Genomic DNA, 23,594 nt, shown 5'->3' with positions numbered 1-23,594 from the left:
ATTATTATAATAATTAAAATGTTATTAATTCATTTATTTATTCAAAACTGACTTGAATTACGTGAGGCTCTTTTCATCTTAAAGATTTGGCGACATCTGGCGGCACAATGTATTAAGTGGTACAACAGTTTTAAATTTTTTAATGCATTTTTAAATAATTCATTAATTATTAGCTTTAATAATTAGCTTAATAAACTGTCTGTAATAATAAAGCATCACTTATTAAATCATACCAATAATTTTAATAAATACTCTTAGTTCTTTTCATACAGGAAATATAGGGTGGCTTTGCATTTCACCCCTCCACAAAATCAACCAATACAAATGATACCAATAAGAACACTCCAACACACACGTGCGCACACACACACACAAACACACACTCACATACACACTTCTGGTAGACAGTCAAAAATACTGTCAAATACCAGGTTGAACCATAGACGTGTGTTCCTGCTCAGTTCAGTTCATGAACAAGGTCAAGTGTTTCTTGTTCGGTGTCTGTACGCATCCTTCTGTTTGATTGCAGTGTGTTTTTAATGTGTCCTTCAAAACAACACAAATTACGTCTGTACATCTCTCAGTTCCTTTCTCATCATCAGTGTGAGGGGAGGAAGAACATCCATGATCTCAGCTGAAGAGGTAAACAAGAGGATGAATGGCTGGTTTTTCAGCTGTCATAAAACAGGTAGTACATGTTTTATTGCAATGGATGGTGTCCCTTATTTCACTGAAACCATCCCTCCCTTTTCTCCAGGCTTATTGTGTTTCACATGAATGCACTAAACCGGAAATAACATAACAACAAGTGCTTGTATCTGTATGACGCATCCACACAGAATTACACATGCACACATTCATACGTACTTACAGGCAATATGTACTGTACAACAGGATGTGATGTCAATACAGACTGGATTGGTTCACATCAATAGCTCATGCTGTCTGATTAGTGTTAGAATAGAGAATTATCTTTTAAAAAACAAGATTTTTTGGACCATACTTTTTAGCTCATAATATTTAAGACATTTTTATAGCTTTCCAACAGTTATTGTGACATTTCTGGTATAATTTAGAATTTCCACACAATTTGTTGGTCCAGGACTTTAAAACTAGTGGAACTGGATTTTGTCCACTTGTGTTTACAGTGAGTGAACTACTCCAGCAGTTACAACAATCCTCTCTTAAAAATAGCATATTATTCTTATTTATCATAAATTCTGGATAAAAATGCATGCATCTTGCCCATAGCAAACCATCCTGTGACTCATTTGGTATATTATTAGCAGTAACCGTATTATAATATGCCCATTTGTTTTTGTTTTGATGGTTGGTGTGCTACTCCAGTACTTCTTCTGTCTACACTTGCAAAACAAATATCTATATCTACTATATGTACTGGATGACTAGACTGGATCTTTGTCCCTAACCACTTAATTTTGTATTTGCCTAATTGAAATCTGCCTGTTTCAGTAGTCACTGTGCACCAGTTTTTAAACCTGTTTACATCTATTGCTTTCTAACAGGGTTCTGCATAGACCCTGATATTTTAAGTCCTCTGTTAAAAAGGAAATACGTTATCTTTGTTATCTTTATATTTACTGGACTATAAGCCATGCATTTTGCCCCCTTTGTACTATGATATATCATTTCATCCACTGTATTTACTATATTTTTCACACTATATGTCACATTTACCCCTCTAGCATGACTTGCATGCATTTAGCCTATATATTGTTTGCCTATTTGTTAGTGTATTTATGGTGTATATATATATATATATATATATATATATATATATATATATATATATATATATATATATATATATATATATATACTCTAGAAGTTATAGTAATGTGAATTGGTTTACATGCTTTTCCACTAATACTGCAACATATTTGATATTATTATTAATTAGCCTCATTTGTCAGATCATTTGGAGTAGCTGCTTTACTCAAGATACAGAAAGAAGAAAGTTACAGTAGATTGGCACTTCGTTTGGAAAGGTGACTTTTGTAGACAAAACTGACCAAACCTAAACACAGTAATACCTCCTGATTCTTTATAAGGTTCTGCACCTGAGCTTAAGCTTAAACTATATAGAAGATATTATCCTTTCTGATGTTTTGTTGTAGAAGAACTGTTACTTTGACTTATGGAGCATGACATTTCTTAGTGTACTTATGTTTATGATAGCATGTTATGTCAACACTTACAGTTATATGCCTGTTTGTTGGTATTTCACATCAGTCAGTTTACTTTAGGAATTGGGGTAATTTGCCATGTTCTTTCATGCCAATCTATTGTGTTACATTTTAGATGGAGCTGTTCACTTATGCCAATTTCACACTACACAACTTTCCAAGTCGTCAGGTTGCTGTACAGTTCACACTACACAACTGGATCTCTTGTAATCGGGAGTCTTTCAAGTCGGTGTGGCTTTCACACTACACGACTGATCGGCAATAGGGGGTCACACACTACACCATCTATCACCAACTGGAATCGCAGGCGAGCTTCTCTTGTCTCCCAAACTACGTTTTGTCATGAAAACAAACACGAGAAGTGACGAGAGGTTTAATGATACCACGTCCAAAAATGCACGTCAACAAGTAGCGAGTGATCAAAGTTTGAAAAAATAAATGAATCTGAGTATCTTGCGTTCTCATTGGCTGTTGGACATAGCACTTATTGCCAGTTGGGCGACTCAGATCCAGATATTTGACATGATAGATATCTCTCTTCGGTCGCAGAGCACTCGGTGAGTTGCTCCCGAGCCAGCAAATCTAGCGCTGACCAGTCGGCGAGCGAAAATCAGGGCAAAAATCATGTAGTGTGAACTAGGCATAATTTGTCAATTCGTTAGTGTTTTTACAACAACCATGCTACTTTATAACTTACTATAGTTCTCCATTTGTTAATATGTAATGCCAGGCATGTTAATTCAGCATTTATGGTACTATGCCTATTTGTGAGCATTTTTTTTTATGAGTTTCCGTAATTTGCTTATTTAATAATGTTCACGACAGCAGTGCTACTTTAGTGGTTACCGTACTACACCTGTATGTCTTTTTAAGCATGCTGCTCCAATAATTGTGATGCTGTGCCATTTAAGTTGGACTTACTACTCCAGCGTTTACTGTGGGAGGCTGTCTCATGGTAAGTTACAAATTACGATACTAAAAAATTGAACATGCTAAACATTTAGCAAACAATACAGTGCTAAATACAGCAACACTAACATACAGACAATGAAGGAAAATGAATGTACTTTATGAACCAAAGTGATGAATTTTTCCCTAAGCAGGCAGAATTTTAGGAGGTTGCTGTATTTTTGGCTGAGGAATGGCTTTCTTTTGTTCCTGACAGTGTAATTTGTCACACACACACACACACACACACACACACACACACACACACACACACACACACACACAGATCCTGGTTATTCAAAAGAGTTTGACTGGACGCTGTATAAGGGAAATAATGCAAGCAGTATGATTGACCTTTATTTTATGGACCTTATAAAACTGTTACATCGCTGAGACTGTGGTTTACTGCAATTCTTATGAAAAATGACGTAGCCCTCCGAATGACATTTGTCTTTCATCTGCTCCCTGTTATGGTGTAGCACTGGTTTTGTTGATATCTTCCATTTTGGTCTCATTGAGACTTTGTGGCTCATTTTTTGTCTCTGGAAGGTGCTGACCAAACCCAGTAAGCCATGGTAAGCCATGGTTTGGTGTGTTTTATGAATAGCTCTCCCCGCACAGTGGGTGTTGCTCTCCGCAAAGGGGCACCGTACTGTCCTGGCTCTGCCCCTCCATGTCAATATCCAGCAGAGTCTGGCAGCCGGTGGTGGCACCAGCACTGACCCCGCTGTCCCCAGAGTTTAGTGGACTGTCACAGCTGCTTCCAGGGGATGAACTGAGAGTCCGGGACAGTGAAGACAGCTTCCATGGATCAGGACGTGCCCGGACTGGGGTGGGACGAGGACGAGGGGCAAATTCCAACGTCTTGGGACGCTCAAGTGTCCCAGTCTGGGATTCTACAGGAGGAGGAGGAGGAGGAGGAGGAGGAGGTTTACGACGATGCACTGCAGGGTAGACTGTGGATGGGTCTGGTAGACGGGGGATATCAAGAGTATCACATGAACCTGGGGAAAAATAAAAAACGTTAAAATTAGGGTTGAAAATAGTAGATATTGCTCAACCAGCTGTTCTGATATATAAAAATAAACAACAAGGGGGATTTAAGGAACATCACATAGCAACGAAGAGTTCTGTTTTCTTCACTAAACCTGTTACGTCATTATAACAAGACAGTTCAATTCATTGTCTGTTTTACCAGCACTTCATCCTGGTCAGGTTCACAGTGGGTCTGATTCATTGAGCAAAAGGCAGGATACACCTCAGACAGGTTGCCAGTCCATCACAGGGCAGATACACACAATTTTTCATAGCTCCAATTAACCTGACTGCCAATTGAACCTGTAAACTTCAGGAAGCCTGGCCAGGGAATTGAACCCAGGCCCTTCTTGCTGTGAGAAGACAGTGCAACTCACTGCGCCACCATGTACCCCTGGTATTATTTTGCTAATACCATGTGAAGTTTTGATATTTGCCTTAATATGATTGGATTTAAAAGAAACATTATAGATATACTTTAGAACTGTTTCATCATGAAGGACATAAGTGTATCAATAAATGAATACATACACTATATTGCCAAAAGTATTTGCTCGTCTGCCTTCATACGCATATGAACTTGAGTGACGTCCCATTCTTAATCCATAGAGTTTAATATGATGTCAGCCCACCCTTTGCTGCTATAACAGCTTCAACTCTTCTGGGATGGCTTTCCACAAGGTTTAGGAGTGAGTTTATGGGAATTTTTGACCATTCTTCCAGAAGTGCATTTGTGAGGTCAGACACTGATGTTGGACGAGAAGGCCTGGCTCGCAGTCTCCGCTCTAATTCATCCCAAAGGTGTTCTATCGGGTTTAGGTCACGTTTCCACTGCTCTAGAGTCCAGTGGTGCCGTGCTTTACACCACTGCATTCAACACTTTGCATTGCGCTTGGTGATGTAAGGCTTGGATGCAGCTGCTCGGCCATGGGAACCCATTCCATGAAGCTCTCTACACACTGTTCTTGAGCTAATCTGAAGGCCACATGAAGTTTGGAGGTCTTGTAGCGATTGACTCTGCAGAAAGTTGGCGACCTCTGCGCACTACGCGCCTCAGCATCCGTTGACCCCGCTCTATCATTTTACGTGGCTAACACTTGGTGGCTGAGTTGCTGTCGTTCCCAATCGCTTCCACTTTGTTATAATACCACTGACAGTTTACTGTGGAATATTTAGTAGCGAGGAAATTTCACGACTGGACTTGTTGCACAGGTGGCATCCTATCACGGTACCACGCTAGAATTTACTGAGCTCCTGAGAGTGACCCATTCTTTCACAAATGTTTGTAGAAGCAGTCTGCATGCCTAGGTGCTTGGTTTATACACCTGTGGCCATGAAAGTGATTGGAACACCTGAATTCAATGATTTGGATGGGTGAGTGAATACTTTTGGCAATATAGTGTACCTACCACCAATCAGAAACAATCATTTTATGGCCATTGTATAAACACATAAGATAAATTATTACAAAAGTTATAATATAATAAAAGTAAATCATAATTAAAATGATTTAATTACCCAAATATTGAGTATCCAAATAATTATTTTTGGTGTTATGTCACATACAATGCAAGACCATATAATAATGTATAGTAACTCTAGCAGTAAAGATTGATTATGATTGGCTATAGCTGTAGATCTATCCAGGCTAGTTTAACTGAATCCATTTAGAATTAAATTAAACAGTGCTTTCTTGTCTAGTTCAGGAAAAAAGCCCAACCTTATACTGAGAGGAAGTTTTTCCTGGATGGTCAAACCAACAAGTCTGTCATATATTATACTGGCTGTAACACAGCAGACTCTACCCACAGTCAATCAAGCATGAAACTGGAATGGTATCAAAAGGTGAACTGCAAGATAAAGAAAGACTTCTTTGTTGTCCTCATCTGTCCTACCTGTATGAGCTGCATTTGTGGAATTAGTCAGAGGAATGGGCATGCTGCCATCTGAGGGTGAGCGTCTGTGTCCCATCGCCGCCTGTGTCCGGGGTCGGATGGCTCCATCCGACGGTGTGCGTCTATGCCCGCGATTCACAGCCATGGCGGCAGAAACATGAGTGGGTGTGAGTGACTGATTAGGCTCCCGCTTGAAGCTCTCTGCCCGCAGGTCCAGCAAGGGGTTTAGAGCTGGTGCAGGACTGGGCCCTGAGGCAGCTGGGCTCGGGAGCATATCGTCTGGGTCTGAGGGCAACAGGGATTTGGTGGAGTTGCAGTCAGAGAAAGAGGAGAGTGACAGGAGTGTAACGGTTGGAGACGGGTCGAGGCAGGGCAGGGCAGGTTCATGATGATGCCGGTTGTGGGAGGAGAGGGATAGTGTCCGACTCGGAGGAGATGTGCTGCGACGGAAACGGCCTGTTCGCTGGAACAGACCCTCCTTCTTCTTCTTCTGGTCATCACGTGCATCCTGCTCGTCTTGATTGACCTGCACACACGACAGGTAAAATTGTAATAATTTAATAGTTGCTGCTATGATCCATCTGCCAATGAGACTAATTAATCACATATCATTTACATCATAGATCACAATAATTAAAACAAATTAAATAAATCCTTTCTGTCATATAATAACATAGCAAGGTTTAGTTTCTCTGCTAATGTTTAATCTATTTTTTGTCCTTTTTTTTATTTACTTCTCCTAACCGTACCAAAACCGGGGCATTGCTTTTCAGAGGGAAACTCTGATTCCAGAAGACAGGACATAGGGACACACTATAAAAAGACCAGCCACACTCCCTGACCAATGCCCATCGTCCTCTTTCCATCTTTTTATTTCCTTAAGAAAACGGCTACCTACATCTCTTTCTCTTTCTGGGTTGGGGGGCGTTGTGAGTATTAAAGGCCCACTTGTTCGCCCGAACCCGAGAGGCAAACACCAGTATGCGGGGAGGATCTCGCTGACAGGTGTCTGCCATAGGCGGGTGCACCCCAGGTGGGAATGTTAAATCTTTTTGCAAGGACTAACCACTGTCTAGTAAAGAGCCTAGTTGTTGGCTAGCCTGCATGCCCATTCTTGGACAGTGCATGGGGTATTGGATGTATTAAATATATGGTGTAGCACAGTAACAAGTTCTTTGTTCTCTACATCAAACTAAGTCATTAAATTACTTACCTCTGTAAGTAACTCCATTGTTTACACCACCCCAAAATGGCAGTGGTTTTAAAGACGAATACATGAATAAATAATCAGGTGAATGGAAAGCTTATTTCAAGTATGCTTTTACATTTAGTGGCACACACTGGAATGCAAAACCTGAGCCTGAGCTACACTCATTAAATAATTACACTGTTTATTACTGGCTGTATTCCGGTTGTTACAGTTTCAGCTTTCTCTAGCCCATCAGTGGAACAGAACCATTAAAAGACCACAACTTAGAGGAAGTATCCATTATAAAATGGTAAACTGTGGTCATAAATCAATACACACAGTCAGCAACAACATATTTACTGGTTTTAGGGGCCCAATGTGTTCCCAGAAAACATTCCTCACTTCATTACAATACCACCAGAAGCCTAAATTGTTAAAATAATGCATTGTGAGACATTCAGAGTGGTTGTAATGAGTAGTTATTTGAGTTACCGTAGCCTTCTTGTTGGTTCAACCGAGTCTAGCCATTTTCCTCTGACTGTACTCATCAATGAGGCGTTTCTGTCCCCAGAACTGCCACTTACTTAATGTGTTTTTATTTTTTGCATCTTCGTGACTCCCAACTGGAATCACAGCATTTTCATTTTTCATCCACCTCCATCTTCTGTCTTTTACTCAGTGCCACTGCCTCCGAGTCATATAACATAACAGATCTCACTACTGTCTTGCACTTTCCTTTTCATGCTGGCAGACACCCTACTATTACAAATAAACCAACCCCAAGTCCTCCAAAGAATATTAGTCCTGAAATCTGGACTCAGAACATTAAATTTGTATAACTGAACTACAGAATTACAACAGTTTAAGATCTGAACACTGCACACTTTCATTTAAAACCTAAAGGCTTAAAAACAGACCCCAGATACAACCAAGTTTTTTTTATCTTTTGCTGTACCTGCATTCGTCCTAGCTGCAGCAGGTCTGATCCAAAACCTACAGCAGCCAATAAGGAGGCACACCCCAGCAGCACCATGTCACTCTTTTTCCTCTGATTGCAGCGCCGCAAAGGATCCTGGGAACCCACACCAGGTCCCACAGCTGTCCCTGTTTGGCCCCCATCTTCTGTTGCCCCGTTACTACTGCTCTCCAGACTCAATCGCTCGTCTGTCTCAGACTGTTCCTCTGTGAAGACAAAAACATTTGGGAAAGTTCTTTACACCTGCCACTTCCACAACCATGTGCATTAATATGAACTTCATTTTTAGTGTTTAGAGCTATAACAGCCTCCACTCCTCTGGGAAGGCTTTCTACAACATCTTAAAGTGTGTCTGTGGAAATTTGTGCCCATTTAATCAAAAGAGCAGAAGGGGGGGGGGGGGGGTTAATGTTGAATTGTTGCATAAAGATGATGTGACTTTTTGTTCATCCACTCCTTTAATTGATAAAGCTATTATTATTATTATCTTGAATAAAAAACTGCCTGTGACTCACCCATTTCATTGAGACTGGAAAAGCCACCAGTTATAGGGATGTGTTTGGGGGACTTGCCCAAATTAGGAGCACTGGATGACCACACCTTTCCCTCACCAAGTGATTTTAACCTGCAACCAATAAACAAATACAGAATTACAAACTGGTCCAAAAAGCGGTCCTAAAATTCAGCACATTAGGCTGTATGTACCTTTCTTCTCCTCCAACACGTTCCTTCTGGTGGGTAGAGCTGGGACCCCAGGTACGGCCCTTCTTTTTAGTCCCTGCCAGGTCCTCCTTCTTAAACACAGCTGTACGGCCCCATGTGTTCCTGCCATCACTTGGCGTCACTACGGATCAAAATGAAAATCTTTACTGATTGAGCATTATTATGATGGTACAACAGTTATAGCAAATACTTCATAAAGGCAGCTTAATTACATTTTAACACCAAAACCAAATTTGCATAAAGAAACAACCTGCCATTGATCACAATCTTTGTGAATATCTGGGGTCACTTTAAGTCAAATCTCAGACTGAGAGGATCTTATTTGCTGATAAACAAATTAGTGGGTCATTTTTGACTATTAAGACAGCACAATGGTTAAGAAAAAATAAATATGGAAATCAATAAAACAAACTGTTTACATTCATGTTTTCATTTAATTTCTTTTTTTCATTTTCATCAGCAGATCCGGTTTCAAGGGGAGACACTGCAGGTGTCAATCCATCATAGAGTTTCTGCCACCAGTAGACATAGCAAAAGATGTTCATGTGGATGCCCAGATGGCCGATAGTACCGATGAGATTTCAACCCACATCTCAGGAATGGTGGGCTAGCATAACAGGTATTTATCTATTATTTATGTATTGCTAACCTATAAACTTGCTCTGGACTAAACACCTCAGACATATCTTGTAAAATGCCCTTTGGGCTTCAGTTAGGTATGTATACTGTATTAATCTTTCACAAGGTGTGAAAACTGAAAGTATATCACAATAACAAATGTTTATTTGTTGATTATTTGATTTTATGATTTGTTTGTAAAAATGAAATGAAACTACTCCTTGCTTTTAAATTAGAATTAAAAAAATTACATTTACATATTTCCCATTTTCAATGTAGTTTTAGCAACAAGATGCAGATTATTTAGCTACATGATAAATATTTTATGATGTTCATGTTCACAGTTAGTCAGTGGATCAGAAAACCACATAAACAAGTCTGTAAGCAGTAACTTGACAATTAAATGTGCTTTAAGGCAAGTGGTTTGTGGTGGGCAGCCCCCCCCCCCACCCCAACTGCCAGCTTGCTGCTGTTGGGCCCCTGAGCAAGGCCCATATGGTGTGTATTGTATTCTGCCCCAGTTGTCCGTCAGCTTTAAAAGAAGCAATTACTAAATGTTGTTAATGTAAATGAGTGAGGGCAGGTATTTACAGAAAGTTTTTTTAGATTAAAACAGACCAACCGTTACATGTCAGCTACTTCAAATAAAAAAGCTCACTGAGCACCAGGCATGTAGTCTGACTGACTACAGCTGGGAGTCCTTAAGAGCTGGATTGAAATTCTCAGTACTATGATATGTACTTACAGCGGATGGCCCTGAGGCGTGGGATGACGTTGGGGCTGGCTGGTGGAGTGGTGCTCTCACTGCTCTGACTTTTTCTTTTATCCACACTGGGAGAAGCTTGAACTGTGATTTTATGCTCAAAATCTGCACAAAAAATAAAAGAGTTTACTCATTTACAGTCAGTCATGTCTGTCAGAATAATTAATACAGCTTGTGTTTGCATTTTGTTGCATTTTCTATCTGACCCACCAGAGGGCAGACTGATGCAGTTGCCGTCTTTGCCCAGTTTAAGGCGGCTCTTCTTAAAGTTGCCCTTGCGCTTCTTGACGTGTGGTTTCTCCTGGTACATCTGATGGATGATGATGTTTAGCTCTCTCTGCACAATGTCAATCTCACGTTCGGCTAACTCCTGCTCTCGCCTCCTCAGCAGCTCCTCCTGGGTCTTCTGTTCCTCTGCAGCCCGGGCCAGGGCCTCCTCCCATGAACGGAGCTCCTGTGGTTTATTTCGAGAGTAACTGTGTTAGCAATCATGTTGTAGTTATACACATAATGGACAAAACAATGCAAACGTGAAATAATAAGTATCCTAAATTAGGTGATGTTACAACACAGTTCTACAGGTCAGTTCTATTAGATTGATAGCCAATTATCAACACGTCTCAGATATAAAAAATCTCTGACAATCAGCACTCTATTATGTGAGATTTCAAAGCAATAAGAGGCAACCAACAGAGTTTCAAAGTGGTCAGGTAAATGGTGTCCGAGCTGCAGGTGCATTACTTAACAAAATTAAAAGACGACTTACTGTTTCAAGGGAATAAAATGTCCTAAAACATCTGAAAACAGAAACAGTGGTTGCAAACTGAAGCTTACTAAGAGAAATAAATTAAATTTTACAGTGTAGTTGCTAAATGCCACAAAATAACGACCACAAAAATAACAACAGAATTAACTGAGTACTAGGGGTGTGCTATATCGTATCGTTCACGATAATACCGGTATAATTTTTAAAACGATACAAAAAAGCCCATATCGTAATAATAGCGATATTCTGCGTTGTTTACGTAATGACGTCACACAGCTACGCAAATGGCATACGTTCGTTACGTGGGTCATTTGGGCACAGCAACGAGTATGGCAGAAAGCGGCTCTGCGGTGGAGGAGCTTGTTCCAAAAACTCCACCATAATTTAATCTTTGGCAACCCAAACCCCAACCACCGCTTTGCCGGCAACTTTTTTGCGGAAGTATTTCTGCACGCAGGTTCACACAGGGACGCAATTCAACAGCGCACCTCCACCAAACAGTGCAGTAATACGCTTAACATTAATGTCAACCACCAACACAGAAGTAGTACTACTATTACTGTACTTAGTACTAATACTACTGTACTTAGTAGTAATTGTGGCGTGCTACGAGTAAAGGCGCCACCGGGCTCTGCGCATTCCAGTGTTGCCAAATTGGGCGGATTTTGTTGGGAAACAATTTAATAGCAGTTAAATAACACTTCTATTTTAAAGAAAATATTCCGTTTTAAAAAGCTCCAGCATTGAAGAAGGTTATTAAAAGTAAAGTCAATTTTCAATGCTGATTTGGCTTAATAGTGTTGGTCAGTCTGTATCATATTGTTAAAAGAAAATTAAAATTAGTTTTCCATGCATTCACGCTAGCATGTTCTGGGGTTCAATTGAGTGTCATCATTACACACAAGTTGGCAGCCAAATTATAAAGTATTGCAAAGGAATATCTTTGAAATTCTTCCTCATAATGTTAAGGTTGCTATATTTTTTTTTATTTTTTTTTTACTTGTCAGGGAAAATGAAAAGAAAAAAAGCTTATTAGTAGTATGCGGGTCTTCGTGATGTAATTCTACATGGCACTCACTGCCTGTATAGGTAAATGAGTGAGTGACCACATAAAAAAAGGTATCAGTTTCTGTGCGACCCCTGTGTGAGCAATGGTCTCAGTCTGGCCACCCCTATGGAAATTGTCTGACTCCGCCATTCCATTATGTTACATTATTTTTACTGGAAAGACAAAATACAGAAAAGTGTGCGTAATTCTTACATACTTCTTACATTTTAGGAAGTGTTAACTTATATTAATTCTAAATAAAAACTGAACATTATTTTTTTTTTTGCAATAGTGTTTTCTCTAAATAAATAAAATATTTTTCAGTGTTTTGTTATATTGCCAAAAATATCGTTATCGCAAAAATAACCTGAAATATCGTGATATTATTTTAGGGCCATATCGCCCACCCCTACTGGGTACCTCTAACACAAAGTCCCAACAACAACTGTACACTATAAGATTCGCATTTACAAGTAATTCATCACAGTACTGCCCTTCAAAAACCTTATGTATAAAAGATCGATAACTCAATAAATGTGTGTGAAACTCATATCTGGACAATGAAGAAATGAAGAAAAGTAATATCATAATATCTCAATAATATCAGGCAATATTGTAAGACAAGGTGCACCCTATGGTGTAAATACTCTTTTCTGATGACTTTTTCTGATAATAACACCTCCTTACAAAGTGCTAAGTCACCAGATACTGCAGTCACCAGATTTTACTATTGGTTAAATCTCTGTAGAAAGTTCTGGACTGCAGGCTGTAAAGTAGATCTTCAGCAACTTCACTTTTTTGACTTGATTGATCCAACTTTTCATCACAAACCATTCAGGCTTGTATAAGATCATTCCTAAGATTATTAAACCTGTTATAGACGTAAAGGTTTACTGGCTACTTAATATTAATATATTGATGCTTGTTTCCAATAATATGTCCTCTTTGTTTATTAATGACAGTTAATAGATTAATAGAAAATGATTTGGGAAAAGGGTTTGTGAGATATGGAACAAGAAGCTAAAAATTGGATCTGTATAAAAGCCAGGTTTATAAAACTTCTAGTGATCTTTTTGATTTTTACTACGTATTGTGGCTGATAATAAAATGATTATATGTTCAATAAATATTTTTGAAATTTGAAGTTAAACAATATAATTTTAATGCAACATTTTTAGAAGTGTTGTGAGAAATACTAACAGTCTATTAATAAAATGTGGCCTATAGGATAAATGAGCCTAAACTCCAGTATTGATCGAAAAGAGGAAAAACAAGACCTTCTCTTTGGCCCTCAGTTCATCAAACATCTGCTGGATCTCCAATCTCCAGTCCTCTTGCAGTGAATGGAAGGACTCCAGGGGCATCTGGAACATGGAGGACTGTTCGATAGCCAGCAGCCTTTGGAGTATACAACTAAAAGAGGGACGGCTGTGCGGATTTGGGCTCCAACACTCTGAAAAGAATAAAAGAGGGATTAGATAAGGGATAATGCTATGATAATGCTGTCATAGAAATGTACAAAAACCTCAAGTATTAAAAGCTAGATTGTGTCTTTTCTAAACTATGGTACAGTAGCAGTGAATGTTCTGTGCTGATGTGCTAATTTTTTGAGGTTTCAAGAACCATTAGGTCTGCAAATCCCCCTAAAGCTCTGACTGCTCAGATAAGTACATTTACTAGAGATCAAAATTTCATATACACTACTACACAACATGTAAATACATATTACATAGAAGAGGAAACATCTTCAAATGGTCAGATGTAAACCAATAACCAGCAAAAAAAGAAGGTCGCCATAAATTTGGAGCTACTAGAACAAAGATAATTCAGTCCATGGTCAGCTGAGTTTTCTTTAATGCCCTGGAATTTCCCAAAGTCCCTGCCCAAAACAAGTCATCTTAAAGCTCATCGATTGCTGATTGCAAAGGCCCCCTGAAAAAGACTTTTATGGTCAATGACCAGAAGTATTTCTGGAGGAGAAATGGTAAGGCATTTAAACCCAACAAGCCATTCAAACCTTCTACCAAGCAAGTTGACAGCTGTGTGACTGTCCCCCTGTGGACGGAGGTCGATAAAGAATGGCATGAGTTTGGTGTGGAGGAACTCCCGTACCCCGCAAAGAGCCCTGAACATAACCCCTTTGAGAAAAATTGGAACATTGACTGTGGGCTGGGCCTTTTTGTTTACACACCAGTGCCATTCCAGAAGAGTGGGAGCTGTTATAGCTGTTACAGGTATTGGGGGTAAAGTAATACAGTGGACCATCTACCTGATGCTGTTCCCATGAATAACAAATTGAGACCTTGTTGTAGCTGTAAGTATGTATATGAGTCTTACCTTCCAGCAGCTGGGCAAAGGCCTCAGGGCAGGTGGAGGGGATAGGGAGGGTCAGTTTATTCACGGCAACTCCATAGGCTACAGCCAGGGCGTCAATCTCACGATATGGCACCTCACTAGTCAGCAGCTCCCACAGCAGCACCCCAAAACTAATGAGACACAAATGGCTCAGTTGGTCTGCGGTCAAAACTTTAGGTCAAGCATGGATGAAGAATATTTGATTAACTTAATAGTTTTGTGTGTTTTTTTCATAGAAAGCTGACAGGTAATACTATAAAATGTCATTTTCACACATTTTATCCAAAGACCCATGGTCTTAAAACAAAATCATGGTTAAGATTTAACACTCATTTGTCCCGATAGTGAATTTCCCCCTCAGATCGAACACAATGTCATACCTCCACACGTCACTGCTCTTGGAAAAGCGAGATAGCTTGATGACCTCAGGAGCCATCCAGGCATAAGTGCCTGCTGCACTCATCTTAGTGGTGCGGTGCCACTCCCGTGCCAGTCCAAAGTCTGTAATCTTTAGTGTCTTACCACTCGGATCATCCCACTCTAAAGGTTCCAGTATTAAAACTGATGGCAGAAAGAAACAAAAGGGAGAGAAAAACACAACAAATGACTATAAACATTCATAGTAAAGACAATTTATAACATTTCTTCTTTATTCTCTGAGCAAGATCATAACTTCTTCATGTAGGATGAATGGGATTGTTCTTTATCCTGTAGTATGTTTCCACACTTTGGCATTACACCTGCTTTCCCTCCTAAATGCTACTATTTGATTAATTAATTGAATCAGATGCAAAGAAAACACTACAGTGAGCAGCATATGGATTCCAGTTTTGGAATAAAATGTGCACAATAGTGAGGTCTGTTTATAATCAGACATTCATCTCTGAGCAGCATGTAAGGTGTGAAGATAACACACACATCCTGGCTCTGTTGGCTTGCGCTAATACTGCCATGCTAGCAAACATCCACACATTTACATGTTTAGCCACATAGTCATCTATCATAATCAGAGGCTGAAAAATGATGATTCACCACAAAACAGCAGGTTTAGCACATTATTTATGAGATACAGCATAGCATAGACACAAAAGATACAGACACTATACGTCAAAATGCAATGTCTCCATTACAGTATACTAATTCATGTGTTTCAACCACAGCGATTGCTAACAGGTAAAATAATTAAATTATATAAAGGAAGTTATATGCTTCTGAATTTGCAGCAATGGTTTAGGGAAGGCCCTTTCCTGTTCCAGCATGACTGTGCCCCTGTGCACAAAGCGAGGTCTATAAATACATGAAGAAAAGCTTGATTTAAAGACATTCCAGTGTTTTGCACAGAGCCCTAATCTCAGCCCCACTGACAGCTTTGGAATTTACTGGAACATCACTTGAGGCTTTCTTGTCCAACTGAATGGCACAAATTCCCACAAGCATACTTCAAAACCTTGTGAGAAGGCTTCTCAGAAAAGTGGATGTTGTTACAGCAAAAAAGATCACACAAAGGTCACTGTATTTTAATATTATTTGTTTTTAAAATTGGAGGTCCAATAAGCTGATGGTGTGGTGTTTGAATACTTTTTAGCCATATAGTGTAATCTAAGGTTTACATGATGTGATAGGTTGTACCTAAAGTTTATAATCAGTATTCTAAAGGGTTGATCATAGTTATTTTACCTAACACATTTATCACAATGTAAATAGTATAGCTGTTAAATGTTAGATTAAAACTATTTTAATTTTCAGACTGTAATGTGAAAGATAAATATAGTTTTGTTACCTGCAGCCTAGTCACTACACAGACGTCCCTTTTTTAAACATAGATCAGCAAAGAAAGAACTGTGTAGTGACTTTAGGCTGCACCTAACAAGTTGGTGGAGAATGCGGGCAATCTAGTTCAGGTATAGTGATCTTCTCTAAGGTTATTTCTTAGCTGGATTGCCAATCAGTTTAGAGGAAGTATTTTGTGAAGTTTAGAGTACTGCTTTAAAATATCTAACAAGTTTATAGCAACACTGTGTAACAATAAGCACTGTATCACTTCAGAATAAAGAATACACATCTCTATTTTTAACTATATCTTAGAGGCTGGGTTAGGCTCTCTGCATATGGAAATTTTGAGGATACCAACAACATGGATCAAGCTAATTCAGAGCCAGACCACCCCAAGATTTGACTGTCACCACTGAGTTCGAATCTCAGCTGTGCTTTCTACTGGCCCACCCACAGGCATGCCTGGCTGCACCTGTATGGAAGGGAAAAGGTTGAAAATTCATTTCCATTCATTTCCAGTACAATAGTGGCCTCTGTTGTCTGGTCGAGGCACTTGCCCTAGCAAAGGATAATCTAGGAAGTTTAGTGTGTCTCTCTGAATGCAATACAGTTCTCTCTGTGACTACGGGCAGGTAAAAAGATGCTTGGAGTGAGGTGCGTGATAGTCTCAACCCTCCTCAGCCACAAGGGGTGGTGCTAGCATAATGATTCCAATGAGAGGGATTGAAAATAGGATTTTGCCCAAAAAACCCCAATTTGATAGTCAATTACAGCCAATATGAATGTCATGAATTCCCCACAATGCCATACCATGCCCTGTTTTATCAGTCTTGGAAAATCTTCTAGCAGATGATTTCAGTCAGGATGTAACACGTGTAAATATCTGACACTGAAAACGAAATTGAGAGGGCGTGGGTGAAAATGAGCGAGCATGAGGGGTCGAAACTCTCTACGCTATGCAGTTTCCATATGTGTTCCAACTGTGGACATATTTAGAGTGTCAATACCAGAATGGACTGTGCTGAGTTGTTAGGCAAAAGGGTGGGGCACGTTATACCTTTTTCTTATCACCCATGCATATGCAAATTACTAAGGGAGACAAAAAGAGTGCATAGTAATGACTTTATTTGACTGAGAAGCTTTTTTGTGTTCAGTACCTGAAAAAGGTATTCACATCCCTCATTTATTTTGCACATTTAAAATAAAGTACTAACTATTTTATTTTTTAGGGGAATAAAAGGGAAGATTTAGCAATATTTGTAATTGTAATTACAATATTTGTGATTGTGAAAAAAGCTCTGATCCAATGCAACACATTACATACATTGTGGATCAGCACTTAAATCCTTTACAACAATAAACAGACCCTCAGGAAAAAGAAAGCTTGCAAATGAGCCCTCATTTACAGGGATAGACGACTCTTTTTGAAAGCTGAAAATGGCTTTAAATCAAATTCTAATTTCTGCTAGCAACTTTTAAGTACAAGACATAAACCATTTTGCTATGAGTGGCCCTCTGATGTTAATCATCATATCTACTGATTGCTTCATACATGTAATAGCCAAATGGATGTAGAGACCTGACCATGAGCGCCATTTTTATTACTTTTTTTTTTCTCATTTTTAGCTTCAAAAGTGTCCACCTTTCTGTGATGGCTTGCCACAAGATTTTTAAATGTGACTGGAAATTTCTGCCCATTCAGTCAGAAGTACATTTGTAAGTTTAACCATTAATGTAAAAAAGTCCAGTCTCTCAATCTACTTTTTAATTTATTAGTTGTTCACTGGGGTGGAGATCGAGCCTGTGTAGTTCCTCAACACTTTGTGCAAAAGGACACAGTCATGCTGGAACAGGAAATGTCCTCTCACCTCCCATGCAAAAAGTGGACTGGCTGCTTTAAATACTCCCTAGTTGTAAGTTGGTGAGTGTATGTTGCATTGTGTTGGATTGGTGGCCCTATACATGTATTTCCATCTTATGTCCATTGATTCTGGGTGTTTACTAAACCCTAACAAGAATAACGTAGTAAGTGAAAATTATAAAATGAATTATGTTCGAGCATCAGCATTCGTGAGATTTTTTTGATTTCTGCCACTTTTCTGAGACTGAATGAATGAAAAGTTAAAGGTTTATTGATATAGTGTTTAGTGAAGTATATTGAAGTATAGTGAAGCATACTGAAGTATAGTGTAGTATAGAGAAGTATAGGGAATTATAGTAAGGTAGAGTTAAATGTATTCAATTATAGTAAAGTATACTAAAGTAAAATGAAGTGTATATAAGTATAGTTAAGCATATTGAAGTATACTGAAGTAAAGTGTACTGAAATACAGCAAAGTATACTGAAGTGTAGTGAAGTATACCGAAGTATAATGAAGTATATCAAAGCATAGTGAACTGTACTGAGGTATAGTAGCTTATACTAAAGTATAATGAAGTATATTAACCAGTGATGAAGTGTAGTATACTGAATTATAATGAAGTATTTTAAAGCAGGATAAAGTATAGTAAAGTATATTGAAACATTGTAAAGTGCATTAAAATACAGGATAGTGTATTTTAAGAAGTATAGTAAAAAACAGGCAAAGGTGTGTCAGTTTATTCACTATGCGTGTGTTTGTGTGTGCATGTATGTGTGTTTGATCTAACATACCTTTGTTTTCTGTCTTGTCTACTGTATATCTGTACACTGTGTGTATGTGCGTATGAGAAAGTGTTTACATCTGTCAAAAGATATTTGAGCTCATGGTCACACAGGTTTGGCCACTCCGCCCATCACAGCTTACCTCAAATACAGTGCCCGTTTGGCCATCGGATACCATCCATGCCATCGTAATCATCACGTAAATTTAAAAAAAAAGTCATTGTGCTTAGTTTAACACCCCCTGTCAATCCAGTAGGTGCTGTTTAGTAGCAATCCAGCAAAGCCTAATTTTGTCTCAAATTAGTGTTCATTATAAATAATTACACAATATAATAGTTTAACAGTGTTGTATTAATGTTAGCTGTCTAATGTTTGAAGCTAGTTCGAGGCTAGTTATGTCTGATTGCAAGCAAATGGTTGGTAAACCTTACCTGTATAATTAAAACCAGTGTGGCTAGTCAAAAATCTGCAAAAAAAGTTAAATAGACTAAAAACTGTTCATTCCTATCGCAACACATTACCTCACTAACTCACTCAATTTGTTGACAGTCAACATCTAGCAAAGAAAACTGAGGATCAATTTTCAATTACTTAACAAGGACAAATAGCCCATTTTCTTGTAAGAGCTATTAGTATGGTAGAGCCAAGGATTTTCACAAAACGAGTCAATAATCCTCCCTATATTTGCTAAATAGTGAACACAGTTAGTAGGGTGCAGAGAGGTGATTTAGAAAGTGTCCAAACAATACAGCTAATGCTGCAGGTGAATCAAGTCCTGTTCCTGCATTGTGTGTGTATCCCTGTACTTTCTACCAGCAAACACTACAGGCAGACTTGTGTGATCTTACAAATTTACCCCCTCCTGCAGAGGCGGGTACATATTTTATCCCAACTCATATATTATGCCTTAATTTATTAGGATCCTGGCTGTTTGTTGGCATCATTGGTATAATAGCACAGACCATCCCATTTATGCACCTCCTTAGCAGATGTACATGCTAAATCTAAATCAAAATCTTATTGGCTGATAAAGTGCAAAAGTCTTGCTGTGTGCCAATGAGGTGTGAGAGGCAATCAGGGTGGGATTTGTTTGGTCCAATCAGTGCCTGTTTTTTTTCCTCCCTGTGCTCAGTTTCTGGGAGACTAAGACTCTTCTTTATCACCATGCCCTGTAGACAATCCCTCTTACCCCCCTCTTATTTCCATCCATTTCTTCATTTCATCCTCCCTCCCTCCATTCCTCTCTTGACTGCACTGGTGTCTGCACTGGTGTCTGCTCAGAGATGCACTCATACTGCACCAAACCGGAGAGGGTGAGACAAAGATAGGGATGGAAGAGAGGGAGGAGAGGTAGTGAGAAAATAGGGCGTACAGTATTATGAAAGATGGCAATACAAATATTGTGGGGAGGAATTAAGAATTGGTAAGTAATACAGAATGAAGGTGAAAATGAAACATGGATGTCCCATTTTTCTTCTTTAAGCTTGTTCACTTTACTCTTTGTTGATAGAGCAAATACTTTTCATTAACAACAGCAACTGACAGGCAATACAGTGGTGCAACTATTAGAGTGTCACAAAGAAATACATCTGAGGACCTGGGTTCAGTCACTGCCTACTGCTATGTTCTTTCTATATCTGGATGGGCTTTCTTTAGGTCCCCGGGTTTATGCCCACCTCCCAAAAACTTGCAAAAGGTGGCTTGATTAGATGTAAGTAAGTGAATGTGGGTGTGGTTTGCCATGCAATTAACTGGTGCTCTATCCAAAGTGTATTTTTAGCCCTTCATGTACCATGTGAATGAATAATATGATGCTCATCTAAGTTGAACAAAGATGAACTTCACCTTCATTAACATGATACTCATTAAACATGATGCCTGTGTAATATCAATTTATTAAATCATTTTCATGCCCTCAAACCTTTTACAAAACAAATTATAGAAAATTTTTTATATCTATACACTGACCAGGCATAACAGTATGACCACTGACAGGTGAAGTGAATAACACTGATTCTCTCTTCCTCACGGCACCTGTTAGTGGGTGAGATATATTAGGCAGCAAGTGAACATTTTATCCTCAAAGTTGATGTGTTAGAAGCAGGAAAAATGATCAAGCGTAAGTATTTGAGCGAGTCTGACAAGGGCCAAATTGTGATGGCCTTGTTAAAAGAGTGGTTGTTGTTATAGCTGAAAAGATCACACAGAGGTCACCGTTTGGTTTTGAAATGGCATGTCCAACAAGCTAACGGTCAGGTGTCTAAATACTTTAGGCCATACAGTGAATGTTATGATTATTTTATGAGTTGTTATAGTCCGTATTACTGATCCACTGGCTTGGCTCCAGGGGTGTATATCTACTCCCATAAGGCACTTTGTACTACATCTGTACATCACAGCCACCAGCTTTTGCATGGTGGACTTTTTTGCATGATGAAGTTTTTGCATGGTGAGGTTTTGGTGCCACTGTTGAAATTTCTGAGGGCGCACATTACCAGCACAACTACATATTTCTCAACATCAATATCAGACCACTTAAGTGTCTATAGAGTGCACAGTGTGCATGCTCAAGTCAACATATTCTAAACACAAATGCAGCTTTTTGAAAGCTATTTGGAATGCAAACCACCAACCAGGAACTACAGGAAAATTTGCCTGGACAGAGGAGGGTGACGAGAACACACTTTCCCTTAAAGCCACACTGATCCTGCTTCAAGTTCACCTTCCTAACAGCTGTACGTGCCCCCATTTCTTTCTTTTGATATCAAATAATATCTTCTGTTCTGTTTTGTCACAGTAAAAATGAGAGGAAAATAGCGCATACCACCACTATAGAGTGTTACATTCTACACATGACATTCAAGCAGCTGGATTTGCTGGTCGGACTGATCTGATAACTTTGTAGGTGTGACACTTCACATACTATTCATATATTTTTTTTTTATTCATCTTCTTCAGTTTGAGCCAACCAAGCTACTGCACCAGTGAATTAAATACAACAACACAATCCAAATGAATGAACCTTACACCGATCAGGCATAACATTATGACCACCTCCTTGTTTTTACACTCACTGTCTATTTTATCAGCTCCACTGACCATATAGAAGCACTTTGTAGTTGGACAATTAACGACTGTAGTCCATATATTTCTCTACATACCTTTTTAGCCTACTTTCACCGTTCTTCAATGGTCAGGACTCCCACACGACCCCCACAGAGCAGGTATTATTTGAGTGGTGGATCATCATTCTCAGCACTGCACTGACAATGACATGGTGGTGGTGTGTTAGTGTGTGTTGTGCTGGTATGAGTGGATCAAACTCAGCAGTGCTGCTAGAATTTTTTTAAATACCGTGTCCACTCACTATCCACTCTATTAGACACTCCTACCTAGTTGGTCCACCTTGTAGATGTAAAGTCAGAGACGGTTGCTCATCTATTGCTGCTGTTTGAGTTGGTCATCTTCTAGATGCCAATGGGGCGCTGTTGGCTGGATATATTTTTGGTTGGTGGACTATTCTCAGTTCGGCAGTGACAGTGAGGTGTTTAAAAACTCCATCAGCGCTGCTGTGTCTGATCCACTCATACCAGCACAACACACACTAACACACCACTACCATGTCAGTTTCACTGCAGTGCTGAGAATGATCCACCACCCAAATAATACCTGCTCTGTAGTGGTCCTGGGAGAGTCCTGACCATTACAAAACAGCATGAAAGGTGGCTCACAAAGCATGCTGAGAAACAGATGGACTACAGTCAGTAATTGTAGAACTACAAAGTGCTTCTATATGGTAAGTGAAGCTGATAACATGGACAGTGAGTTTAGAAACAAGGAGGTGGTTTTAATGTTATGGCTGATCAGTGTATGTCTTCAAAACTTACAATGTATCACTGACAATTCAACAATCACAAATGATACGTCTGATTCATATTTTCTCTGGGTATTCTTGTTGCCTCCTACCTACCAAAACGTGTACAAGATGGATTGGATGCTTAATATTGCCCCAGGTGAGAATAAGTGACTGAATGCGTAAGTGCATAAAACCCTGCAATGTCTTGGCATCCTGTGTGTCCAGGAGGAGTCTTTGACCAGAACTAATTAATTATTTAATTGACTAAAATGTATTTTCCATCATAACTGAATTTCTACTGGATTTTCAGACCCTCAGTCAATTCCCGTCGAACAAACGAATGACTTGTGGCACCCACACACAGCCCACAATAACAGACACTACATGTTAAAGCCCATCTATAGGCACAATGAACTCTTCATATAGATGGACGTCTTTATGCCACTGTTTAAGTGCTACCATGGCTCACCCAGTGTTAGCGTGGCTCAGTGTTAGTGTTCTGGTGGCACTCATTCTGGAGACTATAGTGCCAGGGCACACGGTGCAGAGGAGTTCTGAAACCAGCTGGGCAGGAACAACACGCCTCTTACTCTCATTGTGCTATTCTTCCCTGGATCAATCTCTGGCCTAGGATTGGCTACTCTGTGCCATCTTAGCTTGCTGTCCATTTGTGTGTGTGTTAAGGAGTTAGCAAGTGTTTGTATTGTGATTAATAGTTATTATACAAGAGCCACTTACTTTGTGTACGTGTTCGTATGTGTTTTGGTGGCACAATGTAGGTGAAAAGGAGTGTATCTC

General features: G+C 39.3%; 1 protein-coding gene across 2 annotated transcripts in view; it reads right to left on the bottom strand.

Moving 5' to 3' along the window:
• Positions 1-3,478: 3,478 nt before the first annotated feature.
• map3k10 (mitogen-activated protein kinase kinase kinase 10) overlaps positions 3,479-23,594 on the bottom strand; it is a 31,674-nt gene continuing 11,558 nt past the window's right edge. For both annotated transcript variants that reach the window (XM_063005132.1, XM_063005133.1), the window contains exons 4-13: positions 14,904-15,084; positions 14,506-14,654; positions 13,446-13,621; positions 10,565-10,808; positions 10,337-10,459; positions 8,956-9,094; positions 8,766-8,875; positions 8,230-8,456; positions 6,086-6,611; positions 3,479-4,159 (exon numbers count right to left, since the gene is read on the bottom strand). In XM_063005132.1, coding sequence (XP_062861202.1) covers positions 3,753-4,159; positions 6,086-6,611; positions 8,230-8,456; positions 8,766-8,875; positions 8,956-9,094; positions 10,337-10,459; positions 10,565-10,808; positions 13,446-13,621; positions 14,506-14,654; positions 14,904-15,084 — 2,282 coding nt within the window. In that variant the 3' untranslated portion in view covers positions 3,479-3,752. The remainder of the gene's footprint in view (positions 4,160-6,085; positions 6,612-8,229; positions 8,457-8,765; positions 8,876-8,955; positions 9,095-10,336; positions 10,460-10,564; positions 10,809-13,445; positions 13,622-14,505; positions 14,655-14,903; positions 15,085-23,594) is intronic.

The sequence above is a fragment of the Trichomycterus rosablanca genome, chromosome 11 (genome assembly GCF_030014385.1).
Source record: "Trichomycterus rosablanca isolate fTriRos1 chromosome 11, fTriRos1.hap1, whole genome shotgun sequence".
Lineage (NCBI taxonomy): Eukaryota > Metazoa > Chordata > Actinopteri > Siluriformes > Trichomycteridae > Trichomycterus > Trichomycterus rosablanca.
Note: the sequence above shows the minus strand (reverse complement) of the source record. Positions and strands in the feature narration are given on the sequence as shown.